Source organism: Delphinapterus leucas, chromosome 9 (genome assembly GCF_059928025.1).
Source record: "Delphinapterus leucas isolate spDelLeu-1000000601 "Yukka" chromosome 9, BTC_Dleu_Yukka2, whole genome shotgun sequence".
Lineage (NCBI taxonomy): Eukaryota > Metazoa > Chordata > Mammalia > Artiodactyla > Monodontidae > Delphinapterus > Delphinapterus leucas.
Genome location: NC_143137.1, coordinates 82,200,980 through 82,218,058, shown reverse-complemented (window position 1 = coordinate 82,218,058; position 17,079 = coordinate 82,200,980). Strand labels below are relative to the sequence as shown.

The window sequence follows — 17,079 nt, the reverse complement described above, 5'->3', positions numbered from 1 at the left end:
TGTAAACCCTATAAAATAGCACTTCCTTAGAAATAAGCATAAAAGAATGCACTGCATATTTCAAACATGTGACAGCAACAGGAACTCAAAAGAGTATTGATTACTCATTCCAAGTCCCTGAGAAGGTTCGTGATGCTACAGTAGCCCAAACATTATGCTAAATTCTTCCTTCAGAAAGATTATTTTTATTTTGGTTGCCTTCATACACTGTAATATTTGAGAATAGGGGATATACAAATGTTGGAATATCTTGCTGCATATATATATTCTACTCTGATGAACTTCTGTACAAAAATAAGCCTATTTTGTCTTCAACTAAAGCTAAATTCCATATCAAAAGTAAGTGTGTGGTATACTATGAACAGTATTAATAATTTTGCTAATAGTAAAATTAAATTTTCAGAAATTATAAAACACATTCTTCCACAATAGTAAAATTTTTAAATACAAAGAAAATAAAAATGGGGTTGTTTTTACCTTTTTGGATGAAATTTTCATTGTTGTTATAGAAGCATGATTCTAAAAAAGTTAGAAAAACATTGTTAGTTGCTCAAATAATCCTTAAAACAGATTTTACATTCAAAAACTTTCCTTCTTTCTGTTAAAATTCAAGAAATCATCATTTCTCTGTATATGCACATATAGTTTCAAAGTTTAGCAATATTTGTCTATAAAGTACATTTCCTCTGTTTGGAATAAGGACAGATTTGTTACACAAATAATAGGCCTAAACTAAAAAAAGTGGCAATTATAACACATCTATCAATATAGTCATTAGAAAAAAATGAAAATTTGAGAAATTTCAGAGAATTGAAAAAACCGTATCTTGGAATATTGAACACAGCGCATAACTCAGGATTGGATCTGGGTACTTGGGGTGGGGGGCTGTGGAATGGTACCCCTCCTCAACACAGCACTTTGCATAAGATACTATTGTTCAGCTGCCAAATGTTGCTATGCCAAGAAGTATTTGCCTGAGCCATACTTATTCTCTTTGTTGAATACAAAGAAATATTGTTAGGTAAGGTCCTCTTCTGATAAATGTGAATTAGTGAAAGAACGTAAGAGTTATCTGAAATAGTCATCCTTTCTGAAAGTTCCTCTATTCTTAACTTTACTTCTTAAACATTATTAGTTCCTTTTAAAGATTAAAAATTAGACTCGTGATAACCTGATAAAGATGTGTGAAGTTTTATTTGAATAAGTCAAGTGGCAACACACTGTCAAAGTCAACTGTGCCCATAATTATTTCACTTTCTGGAGTTGTGTGTTCCTACAAACATTTTAAAAAGAAAATGGTGATATCTTTAAATACTCAGTTGCAACAGATCATGACATTCATTCAGAAATATACACACATACAAAACAAGTTTTGCAATTTATATCCACCTAGGCAACTACAAATAGTTGTACCTCCAATTCAAATTAAGTTTAGGGAAGTTGGACATATTTTCAGAAAATATTCTGAACAGAGGATTAAAAAATATATTATGGTTCTGCGCTCTTTAAAAACAAAGTGCCTGGTTTTTACATTGAGTTTCCTGCAGTATATCAGTGTAACACTTAGTTAAGGAATTTATTTCAGTTTAAATGTATTATTTCCTCAAGTGCCCATCACAGTATATCATACACACCCAATTATTTTCACCTCACCTCAGAAAATGTGACACAAACACCACGCTGAAGACAGTAACTGTATTTGGTAACTGTTTCTCTCAATTTAGCCATATCAATCACTGGCACACGCATCCAGAAGGAAGCTCAAACTTCTTTAGTCTCTCTTGGGTTGATGTCCCCCAACATGCATTTTGACTGACTCCATTTTTCCACTGAGAGTTTATTCTTTATGATATAACACCAGCATAACTCATAAGTAGTTAGCACATGATCAGAATAACTCTCATTTCTAAGACCTTTCCATAGAACACATATAAAACTCAATTAATGTTTCCTTATTATCAAACTCAATTAATGTTTGTGTCAAACTCACTTAATTAATGTTTCCTTATTATCAAAAAAATATATTTCACAATTAAAAATGGAGTGCTGCAATACGGCCTTTTTGCTATTTTCAAGAAAACTACTGAATAAGGTACTTTATATTATTTTGGCCATCCAAGTTGTCCCTATTGAATTGAATGAGAAGAAATATATTATATATATATTATATGTAAAATGCAGTTTTGGTTAATCCAATGAAACAAACAATTTCTTTACAAAGCAAGGCACAGAAAAGGCACTTAAATGCACATAGTTAATATTTTATGAGCATAATTTTAATGCACTAACCACAAGGAACCTTATGCCAAAGTTAGTCTAGCATTAAAAATTGTAACCTTAATAACATATTGGGAAATTGCCAGAATTCCTCAGTTTCTGTATTTGATTTGATTTTTAAAATAGTTCTTCATATTTAAAATGTATTAGTAAAATCTAATATCACTGTATCTTGATCACTTATGTGCTTATAAATCCAATATTTTTAGTGACTGGGGGAATATATATTAAGTTAATACATTCTGAGTCCACTCAACAAAGCAAGGCAACTTACTGGACTAGCAATAGTCTGCTCCCAGGGGCTTTGAAGTGCTATTTTTACTCCAGTATAGGCTGACTCTGGTTTTTTGGTGTCCGTGGCCATTGTTTCTTAATTGGTTTAGTTGGAAATAGAAGTTTGCTGTAGGATTGATTCCATACCAAAGTTTCTTTGAAATCCTCTGGCTGTGCTTTACTCATCTTTCCAAATCAGGTAAGAGGGACCACTTAAACTGCAATGACCTATACTTTAAGGAGAGAAGGGTTTGCAGGACATAATGTACCAGCTCTCCAGGCTCACAGACACATAAAGAACTGGCACTCTGCCCTCAGTAGGTTACATCTTACAGGACCGAATTTTCTTCTATGTGCCTGTTTTTTGTTGTGTTTTCTTTTTCTTTTTTCTTTTTATCCCAAATTCAAGGACAAAGAGAGTAATACAATGCAATCTCAATTTCAGACAGAACATGAAGTTTTAAGAGACAACATTTGTTTTATTTAACTAGAGTGCCATTTGAGTTGAAAGCAATAAAATAAGAGAAAACAGCAGTTTTTCTTGAAGTTCCTGGCTAAAAAAATATGAGAAAGTTTATCTAACAATCAATAATGTGGAAGAATTTGGGTCTCGGTGGCTTGTGAAGCAAATGATAAAAGCCCTTTCATGGCAAATCTCCTAGACCTTGACCACAAGAACTCATTTTTTAAAAATAATGATGACCAAAATTCTTCAAGTTGTGATGATAGCTAAAAAACTAATTCTTTTATGTTAAGATAACTTAAAATGTTAAAAATTACTTCAGAAGAATATTTGTTATTTCTCATTTTATCTAGTGTTTCCTACCCTCAAAAATTTATAACATTCATTTATTTGATCTTTTATCAATTTTTTTTCCCCTCCCCAAGTGATTGTAAGATTAAAGAGTTGCATTTATCATGCATGTGCTGGGGCTAATAGAATAGATGTTCAAACCTTAAAGACTTCCAACTCCTCCAGAATGAGCTCACCGCTGGCAGAGCTGTTAGAAGGAAGAACAACAACCTTCTGCACAGTACCTCGATCTAAATCGGAGAAAGAAACAATGAGATGTAGGAAACAAAGATATTTAGACATAAGACTACTACTGGCTTAGAATTTAGAATATTGTTTATGTAATTACTTAGTCATCAAAAAAGAGATTACATACATTGAGCTATTACCATTTGCAGTACTCTGATTTCATTATAAATCTCATATGTTTAAATTGAGATTATGTAAAATTCAAAAGGAATTAATAGGAACACCTTATATCTTGCACATATTTGGTATATTCATAATTATGAGAGAAGAAAGGAATGTCCAAATGTCTTATGAAGTTCAAAGTTCTGTTTCTGAACCAAGTGTGTATTCTTGAAATAGTAATACATAACTTTAAGTTTGGCCCTTAAGAATATTACTCCTCCTAACCAACATTATAAAGTGACACTCTCATATTTTTATTAAAATTGACACATAATGATTTGATTATCGGAGAAAAAATTACTATGAATGAGTTTTTATAATAATTTTATTATAAATCATTAGTACTAGAAATTGACATTTGACCTGTAGCGGTGAGAGATTTTAGACATGGTAAAATGTTTCACTCACAATTCAAAATAATTTTCAAAGCAGAAACATAGCTATGGCTTTATTTCAGATGTGGACACCTATTCATAGAATAATTCTATGATTTTCACAATTATCTTTATCAGTTGGGAATGTTTCTTTGGGTATTTTTAAAATATAGGGAAAATTTCAAAATTACGTGAGTCGAATAAACTTAAGCAAATAAAAAACCTACTTGTATTTCTCAATTATAGATTGCCAAAAACAGAGACGCCCAAATAAATGTATTATATATAGAAAATGTTACTTATGTCAAGATTTTTTTTTTTTTTTTTTTTGCGGTACGCGGGCCTCTCACTGTTGTGGCCTTTCCCGTTGCGGAGCACAGGCTCCGGACACGCAGGCTCAGCGGCCATGGCTCACGGGCCCAGCCGCTCCGCAGCACGCGGGATCCTCCCGGATCGGAGCACAAACCCGCGTCCCCCGCATTGACAGGCGGACTGTCAACCACTGCGCCACCAGGGAAGCCCTATGTCGAGATTTTTAATTAAGATTGTTTCATATGTAACATAAGCATTTTCTAAACATATAATTATGCCACTCTACCAATCACTTAAATTTTAGGTTTAAAAGAAGCTAGTTGAAATTTAGCAATGTGGGGTTAAAGCAAATTTGTGAGTGATCTGAGAAAGTAAAAATATATTTCTTCACCAAAATATGTTTCCATTAAAATAATTAATGAGCTGCTTCATGAATATCAAGTCATCACTGTTAAAGTATGAGCATATAACTGTGAATTTATAATTTGGATAGGCACATTATCATCAACAGATACTAAAACATTTTCTAATTCTGTTGAGAAATGTCACTAAGAAGAGGTAACTTGAACTGAGCTGTACAGGACTTTACAACTAGGAATCATTTAGTGATGAATACCAATACCACTAATCTCAAATCTCACATCTCAAGCTGGGCGATCACACAGGCAAGCATTACTCTAACATATAAGATCCTATTTATTGTTTATAGTTTCTATTTTATTAACCTAACTGGAAGATAAAATAATTCTTAATAAAAAATAAACTCTACTTTAAAATTTTACCAACTAACAAACTAAAAAATTAAAACCTACCAAATAATAATAAAACTCTTTATACAGAAAAACGACAGAGATTTTGCCAGAACAAGCCTTGAATCTTGTGAGACTGCGAAGTTTAAGTACCTGATCTTTGAAGTTTCAAACTACGCTCTGTAATTTAAAATTCTCTTCTTAAGCCATACTCAAAAATAAACAAAAATCCTAAAGATTGGCAGGCTCTAGGTGTAATTAAGAAACTTGGAAGTTTCTCTGTTTCACCGTTCAGCTTCCTAAGAATTAGCTCTGTACCAATCTGTACTATTTTCTTGGAAGATAATTAATGCAGGTACGAATTGGAAGCGAAAAAACATTTGGGGATATGGTGCAGAGACACATCACAATTGAAAATGGATAAATGTGATTGAAGGTGTTCCCCATTTTCTATTAACAATTCATCACAAAGAACAGTGTAAACTTCGACAGGAATAGAATATACCAAAAACCCTAAAATTAAAGCCTTGACATTATAACAGCTAGGGCAGGATTTGTGTGGTATTGTGTGTGTGTGGTGTGTCTGTGTGAGTGGGTGGGTGAAAGATGAGGGCATAAAGCTATCTTTGTTTTAGGTCATGTTATCATAAAGATCACACTCTTTTTTAAAGTCACAACAGCGTTTTATGGTTCCTTGCTGAAGCTTGCAAGGATCACTGCCATTCCACATGACAGCAATGACCACTTGTTTAGTAGAGACTGAGCAGAAGCAATGTATAACCATAGCCCCAAATAAAGCTGCATGAGAGGAAATCTTGATTACAGGAGTTCCCAAAGATAAAACTATCAGCTTTGAAAATAATTTTAAGTATTCTCAAATGAGAGAACTGGCTACTTTTTTACCTAACGTTTTAACTATGAGAACATTATTCTACATAAATCATCATTTCTTCTGAAAAAGCCCACAACAATCATATTTTATTCATGCCATTTATAAAATATTACACAAAGAGCAGCTATAAAAATGGGCTAATAAAAAAATGCAAAACTTGGTTTTGACTCATTTGAAATGAAAGATAGAATACCACCTTTATTTATTGTTTGCCTTCCTATTTTAGTCATTTTTTGTTTTGCTGGTAATGATGAGTAGATTTCCCTTTAAAAAGTAAAAAACAAAAAATTTAAAGGTTAAAAAGTATATTTTTCTACCTAGTAAAATGTCAACTTATCTGAAATTCTTACAGAAATATAAGTAAATTTAAATATTGGTAATGTTTCTACCTCAAAATCAAGTTTAAGTAAAATCATAGAAATGCAAGATCTCCACAGTGAAACAAATATTTATTGGATGCCTACTATGTGCCTGGATCTATGATAAAAATATATCATTTCAAGAACGTAAATATGCATTTTAATTCCTTTACTTTTCCACATTTAGACTTGAATTGGTACTTTATGAGGTAGCATATCTGCAGAGTTCTTCATTACACTGGTTCAATTTTCATCAGTGTGTCACAAATGAACATATTTGTTCTCATACTACATATTAAAGCTTTTTATACATAAATTAGAAGTCTCAAATTTGTGGATTCAATATGAATGGAATAGCTTTAGATCCTTGTGAGAATCATCACTATTAACAGTTGTTAATTGGATTTTATGAGACCTTGAACTTTTATAATTTGGGGGGGGTCTTCTTTAAGTAAAATAATACATAAACACAAAAACAGAGTTGTTTGGACCTTTCCCAAACAGTTACAAATGAGGAATTCTAAAGTTTCTGGTAAGTCCACCTCTGACAATTAGCCTAGTTTTCTAAAAAAAGAAAGTTTCTATAAAACTGGACAATGATACTTTCTTTAAATTGAAGAATCTCTAATTATCCAATGAAATCTCATCTACAATATCTTATCACTACAATTTTATTATCCAAGATCAGTTTTTCACAAGTTAGCAAAAGGCTGGAAAATTCTTTAGTTGAACGCAAATAGCTCTACCTCCCTGTTTATTTTATTCATTGGCCTTTCTTCTACAGCTGCCAAGAATATACAGTACTCAATCTCTTTTTCACATCTCTCCAAGTGTATCTTTATACCCTCCATACTCTGTTTCTCTGGTCTAAGCATGAGCACTCTGTTCATCTTACTCAAATTCAAAATCAGATATTTTTACCTGCCTTTCTCTGAATACCCTGCAGTTTGGGATTATCCTATTCAAAATGTGGTGCTCAGAATTATACATGACTATGCAGTTTTTTTACCACAATGCAGACCTCACTGAAGGGACTATTTATTTATTTATTTTTTGTGGTAAGCGGGTCTCTCACTGTTGTGGCCTCTCCCGTTGCGGAACACAGGCTCCGGACGCGCAGGCTCAGCGGCCATGGCTCACGGGCCCAGCCGCTCCGCGTCATGTGGGATCTTCCCGGACTGGGGCACGAACCCGTGTTCTCTGCATCGGCAGGCGGACTCTCGACCACTGCGCCACCAGGGAAGCCCTGAGGGGACTATTTAAAAGACACAGCAGGAGTTCTAGTTGATCAACGACTTAGGTGATTGGTCAGGATCTCTAGCACTTGGACCCTCATAAACAGAGATCCCAACTGTAGTGTACACATTTACAAGGCTCTACTCTAGATGTCTTTATATTTCTGCTCCTCTTACAAACTGCCAGACTCCCACAATCTCCAGTTCAGGTTCTCAAGAGGCAGATTTAATTTGGTCCAATCTAGTCATGATGAAGGCACACTGTAAACTGTGGCTTGGTGGATAGATCAGTTGTCAAGTGCTAATGTGTCATTTCAATCAGTTATGGCACCAGGAAGAAGCCAATATATATATCACCCATGGTTGCCCCTTAAATTGGCCCATGTGAATGGGAAAATTTCTCTCAAAATGCAGTCATGGTAGACACCTTTGGTTTCTTTTCTAAACATACTCACAAAACCTCAGTTCCATATATAGACAATACTTTTGAGGTATCCTTGGGATGAACCATTCACTACTAAGTAAATAAAAGGACTTGGGTTGTCTTCCACCCATTTTTACTCATTGGTTCAACAAGAAATTACTGAGTACCTTCAGTATGTCAGGCAATATCACCAGTATGAATGCAAAGATAAAAGGGCATGGCACTCAAGAGTTCACAGTCTAGAATTTACAGGGTTTTTTTTTTTATGGTTTTTTGAATAGTGTGTTCCCACTAATTGTTAGTCATTGAAAAATATGCATTCCGGAATGTCCATAAAATTCCCAATTACTTATGTCTACATAAAGCCATCTCTGAACCCTTTAGCTTGATAATATATATAGTTATCAAATACCTTCCTTCTGGCGGTAGTGAGAATGGCATTCCTTGAATATATGCAGCATAAATTCTTTTTGCTTTTGATCTGCAGAATTGGGATATAGCTTATATTTCCTTGGGAAAAGCACCTTGCCTACAATATAGTTACAGTTTGCTTGTGTGCAAATGTAAATAATAATTATAACTTTTGTAATGGATATCTGTTACTAAGGTCTACCTAGAATCACTTCCCCTTTCTTGGTAATAACACCCTGAGACATCTTTTGGAAACAACACCTCTCTCATTCTCAGTCTACATGTTAAGGAGTGGAGTATCTCTCTTTCAGCCCCAGGGAGATGCCATGACTTAGTTAGGCCTGTGCAATTAGAACATCTCTTTGCCCCTATGATTCATGCAGGAGTGGGCGTAGAAACAAGTCAGGGCCTAGCCCTCCTTGGGAATTAGATAGGTGGGAGCCTCTTTCTTTCTGAGATCAGGACTGTTAAAGACTTGTAAATTTGGAGGTGCTGAGGCCATCCCTGCTACCACATGCACAGATTCCATTTGAGAATAAAGAGGAAGGCAGAGCTGAAAGTTGGTAAGATAAATTCCTGAAAACATCCAATTAGCACAAATTCAGCTATATCTGAGGCTGCCTCCTGCATTTCCCAGTTGAACACACAAAAAAAATTATTACTCTTTAACTAGTTTAAGTAAAGCGTATGGTCACTTTCAGTTGAAAGAGTTCTGACTAATAAATCTAAATGAATAATACATGCAAATTGCTTAGTATGATGTCTAGTGCATAGTATACCCTCAATAAGTGCAAATTATTTTTCATTTGTAGCTCGACCACTTACTAAACTTTTGACATTATTGGAGTCACTATTTTTTCTGAACCCCAATTTTCTTATCTATGAGATATACATAATAGGCATGCCTTGAATACATTAAAGCATTGTGACATGAATCAAGCAAGACACATCTTACAAGTGATTTGCATAATGTAAATTGATATACAACGATAGCATAGTAGACTCACCAACCCATATTAGTGCTCTTAATTTTCTTCTACTTCACTGAATCTTTAAAGAAAATTCCCCAGACAAACTTCTTTCCTGTATTATATATTTTATAACATCTAGGTGTTCTTTTTCTTTCTAGTACAACAGATCATAGCAATACTATCCTTAAACCTTACCACTGTCTCCAGATGAGAGAACAGCTTGCATTTATAGCACAGTATAAACAAGTGATGAAACATAATTCATTACCTGCAGGTTATTTGAACAGTGTATGTGTATCTGTCTACTGAGTCTCCCCTAAACTAGTCCTTAGAGGTTTCCCTAGAAACTGCTCTGCCAAGCTGTCTGCTTGCCCTTGGGCTTCTGGCTGCCTGGGGATTTGGGAGAACACTGCCTCCTTAATCAGATTTAGTCAGTCCCTTACCCCTGGTTGTTATTCTTTAAAAATATTCTAGTCAGGGTTGGCTTCATGGGTGTTAGACTTGTTCAGTCACACATATTTCTGTGGTCAGAAGGGTTCATATTTAGTTTAATGCTCTGTTGTCACCTCCTTGAAATTCTTAATAATTTTAAACAAGAAGCCATGAATTTTCATTTTGTAGAAGGCCCTGCAAATTACGTAGCCAATCTTATTCTAGGTGTTGGTAATTAAAGCTAGCAATTTGTACCAGCTAAGGAGGGACCTCATTCAATTTAGTAAAGACAAACATACAAATTCCAAAGTCATATACTTAACTGTTTCCTCCTTTTTCTCAATCTTCACTATAGTGTCTCTAAATGTCAACCTAAGCAGCCCTTTGCATGACTTCAGAGGTTAATTATTGCAGGAAAATCAGTTCTAGTGTTTATTAATTAAAATTAGTATTATCTAAGATAAAATCACTATATTTGTTAAATAACAATACTTTTTTAATTATAGTTTTCTGCACCAATTTGTTTATTAAAATTAAGAAATATATTATAAAGCCAAAAAAGAACTGCAAAAGCTCTGCTTGGCAAATGAAAGCTTTATAGACAATATAGGGAAGAATGAAATGACTAGATACCTTACATTGTTAGTTTCTATAATTAGACCTTACCAATTGGCTGCTTTAGTTCATGTTAGTTAAAATATATATTCATAATAGATTTCTTTTTCCTGTTAGTTTACCAAACTGCTGCTACATTCTTTTAATAATATTTTTTAAAATTTGAGAATAAAACTGAATCTTAAGTTTATAAAATCTTTATTAGTAGTTTACTGAATACACCTTTAAAAGGTGGCAATTCTATTCATGTATGGCCCCCCTTACTATATATATATATATATAGTACATATGTATATGTATATATATTTCTAAACTAGGTCATTTAGCACAATTTCTCACACTTAGCAGAGCTTTTCACACTCAATAGGTTATCTAAATGCTGTGATGTTGACACCTGCAGCTTCAGCCCTTGGGCAGTTAGAGCCCTAGTTGGTCATCAAAGGCATCTCAACTATCTCTATTTGAAGGGAGGTCCTTGGAAAGACAGTATCAACAAATGCTATCTATTCAGCCTCTCCCTGAGTGTAATAATGTTAAAAAGTTTGTAGGAAAAAAAAAAAAAGTTGGTAGGGTTGAATAAATTTGGATAGTACTAGATTAACCTAAGTTAAATAGGTTTCTTTGCTCTTTACTACAGAACCTTTCAGAACTATAAAATACTTTTCCACATTGTGAGGAAAATATAGTATTCAGTGACTTTCAAGTTTATTTGCTGATACCATTAATTTCATTTGACTCCCAAGCACCTACCACCCATGCTCTTTTAGATACCATGTTCTACTATACAAATAGTTTCTCAAAGGGTTGTGTTCAGTCCACCTCATTAAAAAAATTAGGGAGTTTCCAAAAAATTTTGATGTTGATTCCCACGTCAGATCACAGATTTATAGTTTTAAAAAGTGCTAATTTTAGGGCTTCCCTGGTGGTGCAGTGGTTGAGAGCCTGCCTGCCGATGCAGGGGACGCGGGTTCGTGCCCCGGTCCGGAAAAATCCCACATGCCGCGGAGCGGCTAGGTCCGTGAGCCATGGCCGCTGAGCCTGCGCGCCCGGAGCCTTGTGCTCCGCGGCGGGAGCGGCCACAACGGAGAGGCCCACGTACCGCAAAAAAAAAAAGTGCTAATTTTAAATAAGCTTTACAAAATAAATATCTATCTGTTCAAACATTTGAAAATCACAAAAGATGAACATGTACTGAAAAAGCTACTAAATTCATTTTAAAATATCTATTGATTTTTAATTTTTTTCTGCCTAAGTTCAGCTAAAATAACATATTTTCTCTGAATATATAAAATTAATGACTTATCTGGAATGTACTAAAATATTCTGGGAGTGTCCCCAAGCAAAATTATAATAAAAAGTTTCAGATATTTTGAAAATCATACTGTATATGATTTGTATGTAAAAGTGCACATGTATGAAAAAGTATATATATCTAAAAAGTGTATATACATATACATATGAAATTACAAAAATACCCACTTAATCTCCAAACATTAAAATAATGTTAAACCTAGAGCTGGTATGGATATAAAGAAATAGGTATTTTCATACACGTTTGGTAGAAATGCATTCTGAAAAATCTTTCTGGAGGGCAATATGGCAGTTGGTCATGATGCAGTAACTGATACTAGAATATCCTTTTTGTAAGAAACAACTATAAAACTGGATGAGTTATATGAGACAATTCTTTCTAGGTAATGGATAACAGACAGTACAAGACTAAAAGAAGAAAAAAATTCACAAGGTGGTCTTCATGATTACCCCACTTTCTGCCTGGGAACAATTTCTCAACAGAGGTGCAGAGAGCAGGTGTCCAAGTAGTGCAGAGTAGTCCCACTGCGATGAGAAGGCAGGTATGAGAATTTAGGGCAGCAGAAGCAAATTAATTCTCTGGCACATGGTATCAGAGAAAGGGAGGTGTCCAGAAAACGGGTTCTAGAAGGCCATGTGAAAATCCCCTGTGGGTCTATGGCTAATTCCTGGGCTATATATTTACAGGATGACACTCCCAAAGCTTAACAGATTGCAACTCCTATTAGGAGTATGGAACAGACAAATTATGGGTGCAGCAGCTCTGGAGAAGACCAATCCTGGTTTAATTGGAGCTCTGGCTCTATTAGATTAGACAGATTGCATTAATACCTTGTTAAAAATCCTGACATCCAGCTGACACAAGAAGGTTGACCCTATAAGAGTAAGCGCCACATTCTAGAGTTAAGAACTACGTTAGGTCTGCCCTAACACAACTTGTAACCAAGATCTGACAAGAGTTACAAGGGAGAGAGTTTGGAGTTTGAGTCCTGCTAAATTAGAATGCTTGAGCACAAGAATTTTAACAGAGAGTAAAGCAAGTCTAAACAAATTCAAGGTGATCAACTAATAATTGACTTCTTGAACCTAAAGGCAAGTTATTATCTACAATGTCCAGTATCAACAGCAACAAAAATTATTGTATGTGGAGAGAGAGAGAGAGAGGGAGAGAAGAGGAATGAATACATGAGTGGTTAGTCTTCGGGAAGAAAAAGAAATTAAAAATATCCAAGATGTTGAACTTAGCAAGCAGAAACTTTAAAGCAGCTATTATAGCTATTATAACTATGTTCAAAAAATTAAAAGGAAATCAGAAATGAAAAGAAGTTATGGTCTTAACGAATGAACAGACAAGAAAAATTCAGCAAAGAAATAAAAACTATAAAAAGTCAAATGGATATCTTAGAACTAAACTATAATAACTAAGATAAAAGGTCAATTTTATAGACAATAGCAGATTGGGGTTGAAAGAAGAAAATCAGTGAACTTGAAGCCAGATCAATAGAAATTATCCAGTTGCAAGAACATAGAGAAAAAATTGAAGATAAACAGAGTCTTTTGGGCATGCCTGACATTACTGAATGGTCTAATATACGTGTAATTAGAGTTCTGAAAGGAGAATAAGGAGAGACTGGGGAAGAAAAAAACTATATGAAGAAATAATGGCTGAAAATTTCCCAAATTTAGTGAAAAATAATATGTTGTAGATCTAGGAATTCTGTGAGACCCTAGCTAAATAGATATAAAAAGAGCCACGCACAGGCACATTATATTTAAATCGCTGAAAACAAAACTTATAGAAAGAAAACTTCGAAAGCAGCCAGAGAAAAATAGACATTATGTCATGAGAACAAGGAATATATTATTGCTGACTTTTTATTACAAACAATGGAGCCAGAAGATAATGGAGTGACCTTTTTTTAAATGCTGAAAGAAAAAAAGAGTTAACCCATAATCTTATACCCATTGAAAATATTCTTTAAATAGTAAGATGAAATCAATCATTTTTTAGATAAATAAAAGCTGGGAAATTTTGTTGCCTGCAGACCCCTTTCATTTGAAGAAATGCTAAGGGATGTCTTTTAGTCAATGGAAATAATACAAAATAGAAACAGGTTTATAGGAAGAATAAAGAGAATCAGATATGACCTCTTTCCATTAGGGCTGACTGGTTTGTAGATATGTTTTGGAACTTCTGCAGCCATTTGTAAACATGAGAAAAGTTAACCTAAGAACAAAGCTGATCTCTGCTCCCTGCTAAGGAGGACAGAGCCAAAAACTCCAAAGAAAGAAGCTGGGGTCCTGGTCAAACAACATGTAAAACCACTCTACAATTGTGTTTTTCAGTTTTGTGAACCAATAAATCTGTAACAAAATGTAAGTAATAATATTTATGAGAATCTTAAGTGACAGTAAAATAAAATATCCCTCTCTTCTCTCCCAAATATGCCAAGCAGAGCTATTTGTGATATCTTACAGGGTAAAAAAATAATTAGTGTATATATAGTATAATCCCTCTGTATAAGTAGTGGGTTACACTAAATTTTTAATATGGGCTTATAATCTTTTTTCTGCAACTCTAAATTTCAAAAGTTTTTTTTTTTTTTAAGTGCTTTGGTGGTAAAATCTGCCCTGACTTGAACTCCTTTGGTCACAAAATTTGACCTGCACTTACTTAAGGCTATTTATGGTCTTTATTTATTACACTTGGTTTGAAGATTTCTATGTTTCACTGCAGAAATAGTACTGTGCATTTCACTGTGATCCAAGGTTCTACAAGCCATTTTATCTAATATATATGTACACGTTACCTTGTCCTAGTCACATACTTCTTAATGCTGAAATACACTTGGTTTCAAATTACGGAATACAAACTAGGATTGTTTTTTCTTTTCTTTTTCTTTTTTTTTGTTCATCTATTTCCTTGATTAAAAAACATTTAGCTCACGCAATAAAAAAATAATAATTTAAGAGATATAATTAAGTAAAGCTATAGATCGAAATAATGTTCTGGTTATTACTAAAAAGATAAAGTAGAATGTAAGTATTCAGAAGTAAACTAAAGCTACTGTATAATTCAGGACACTGCTATTGAGTCTGCCCAACAACACTTACATTAGAAGGAATACAACAAATTAGTACTGTTTCACCATATGCTGAACGCTGAGTACACTTGTAACTGCACTCTATGACGGTTCTCTTTTTGCAGTTAGCTCTCAGGAGTAGAGAGGCATTGCTTATTAACAGCCCAGTGAATGGCAGTTCCCACACCACTACTGAAAAAAAATATACCTATTTCCCCAAACCTACAATAGTGTCCTCTATTCTTATCCATTCTGGTTTTATACTGGAAAATGGTGTAAACTTGAGCAAATCTGCCTCCTGTAAGCCTTTTTATTTCTCTATAAAATGTGGATATAGTATTTGCTTTACATACCTGACAAGGCTGTTCAAGATCAAAGGCAAAAGTCTATGTGAACCTTCTTTGTAAACTCTACAGAGATTATAATTTTTCTCTTAGTGTTCTGAAATTGTCATTCCTCATTGTCACTCGTTACCTGTTACATAAATTGCTTACTGTTCTTATATACCAGCGCTTTACTTTTATCTATAATTTCCAAACAGAAGAAATGCCTCTCATTTATTAAAGGCAAATTCATCTATGGTCTGTCATTAAAGGTTTTGTTTCCTTTCTGCTTTTCCTAATACAGTGTACTCAAATTTAAGTAATGCTGTAAAATAATTATGCACATATTATTCATTGCCTGTTTCCTCCCACAAGAATATGAACTTTATAAAAGGTGAGACACTTGTGTATTTTTTTCACTGCTTATTTTTGGTGACTAGAATAGTATCAGGATTTGCAATAGAAATTCAAAAATATTTATGTATGCACAAATATACTTATATATATGCACATTTATATTCATAGATATGTATGATTGATGTCAATAAATATATATCTACTTGTGTATGTGTACCTGTTGAGTGCTTACTAATTTCTAGGCAGTACATTCAAGGTTTTATACACATCATCTCATTCAATCTTTAAAATACATCCATAAAGTAGGTACAGTTAAGAAAACCAGGCTTAGAGAAGTTATATAATTTGCTCAGGTCATATAACTGGTAGATGATACAGAGCAGAATTTAAACATACGTCCTTTGAAGTTAAAGCATGTTCCCTAACCCTTAGCCTAGAATTTATCCAAGAATAACTTATTATAACTATTCTAACAAGTTATTCTGTTTTTAACAAGGTTTTGGAGAAATCCTAAACAAAGTTAGAATTGATCATTATGAGAATATCTCTGGAAATTTTAATTTCCCATTTCACACTGGATTTCCCATTTCACACTGGACCTAGGATTTTGCAGGTAAGCACACACACGCTTGTATCCATTACTGCTGTAGAAAGTTTGGGAGTTACATATCTAGATAAACTAATCGAGAAGTAGACTTCTGGGGCAAAATTTTAAGGCCAACAATCTTACTAAACTGGCAATTTTATAAGGGGTGACTAAATTATAAGCCTTGACTTAGTTGGGACTTACCAAAAAATCAGAATCCAGCAAAATGTGCCATTTTAAAAAGTTGACTTAATTATTTATTCAACTAAGGTTTCTGTCCTCATGAAAAATATCTAATGTATCAAAATGTGTTTAATTAAGTTACAATATAATATGTTCTGGTTCTAGAAGCTAATTTTTCCTGTAATGATTTTGAAAAATATCTAACAGTATTAGACCAAGGGATAATCCATCAGCATATGGTTTACTGTAGTTATTTCCTGGTGATACAGCTAAAAATAATACTCAAATAGGGCCTCAGGAATCACTAAAATTAATGTTTTAGGATTTTGTAAATTACCAAAAGGTACATATCATGTCTCATTGTCCTTCACTGCATTATATCATGAATGTTTTATTTACATCTCAAGTTAAACAGACTTACATGCAGGTGCATGTCCTATGTAAAGTTTTACTGATTCTACACTATGAAATAACTAAATTTCCAAAGAGGCAAAACTGGAGCTAACTCTTTCTACTTAATCCTTTATCATTTGGGGAAAGAATTACTCATCTGAGATTAATGAATTTTATGGTCATTAATTAATTTATTTTCTGCACCATTTTTACCATAAGATAGGCTGCTCTGCATTAATTTGCAAAAATTAAAGCACATACAAAAGCTGATTTGGAACATTTACCTATGTTTCTGGGTGCTTGGGTAAAGAGGAG

At 33.8% G+C, this 17,079-nt stretch overlaps 1 protein-coding gene across 1 annotated transcript in view; it reads right to left on the bottom strand.

Moving 5' to 3' along the window:
* SEMA3C (semaphorin 3C) overlaps positions 1 to 17,079 on the bottom strand; it is a 186,343-nt gene that overhangs the window by 24,100 nt on the left and 145,164 nt on the right. Inside the window, exons 13-14 of the mRNA XM_022554344.3 lie at positions 3,506 to 3,594; positions 478 to 519 (exon numbers count right to left, since the gene is read on the bottom strand). Of these exons, the coding sequence (XP_022410052.2) occupies positions 478 to 519; positions 3,506 to 3,594 (131 nt within the window). The remainder of the gene's footprint in view (positions 1 to 477; positions 520 to 3,505; positions 3,595 to 17,079) is intronic.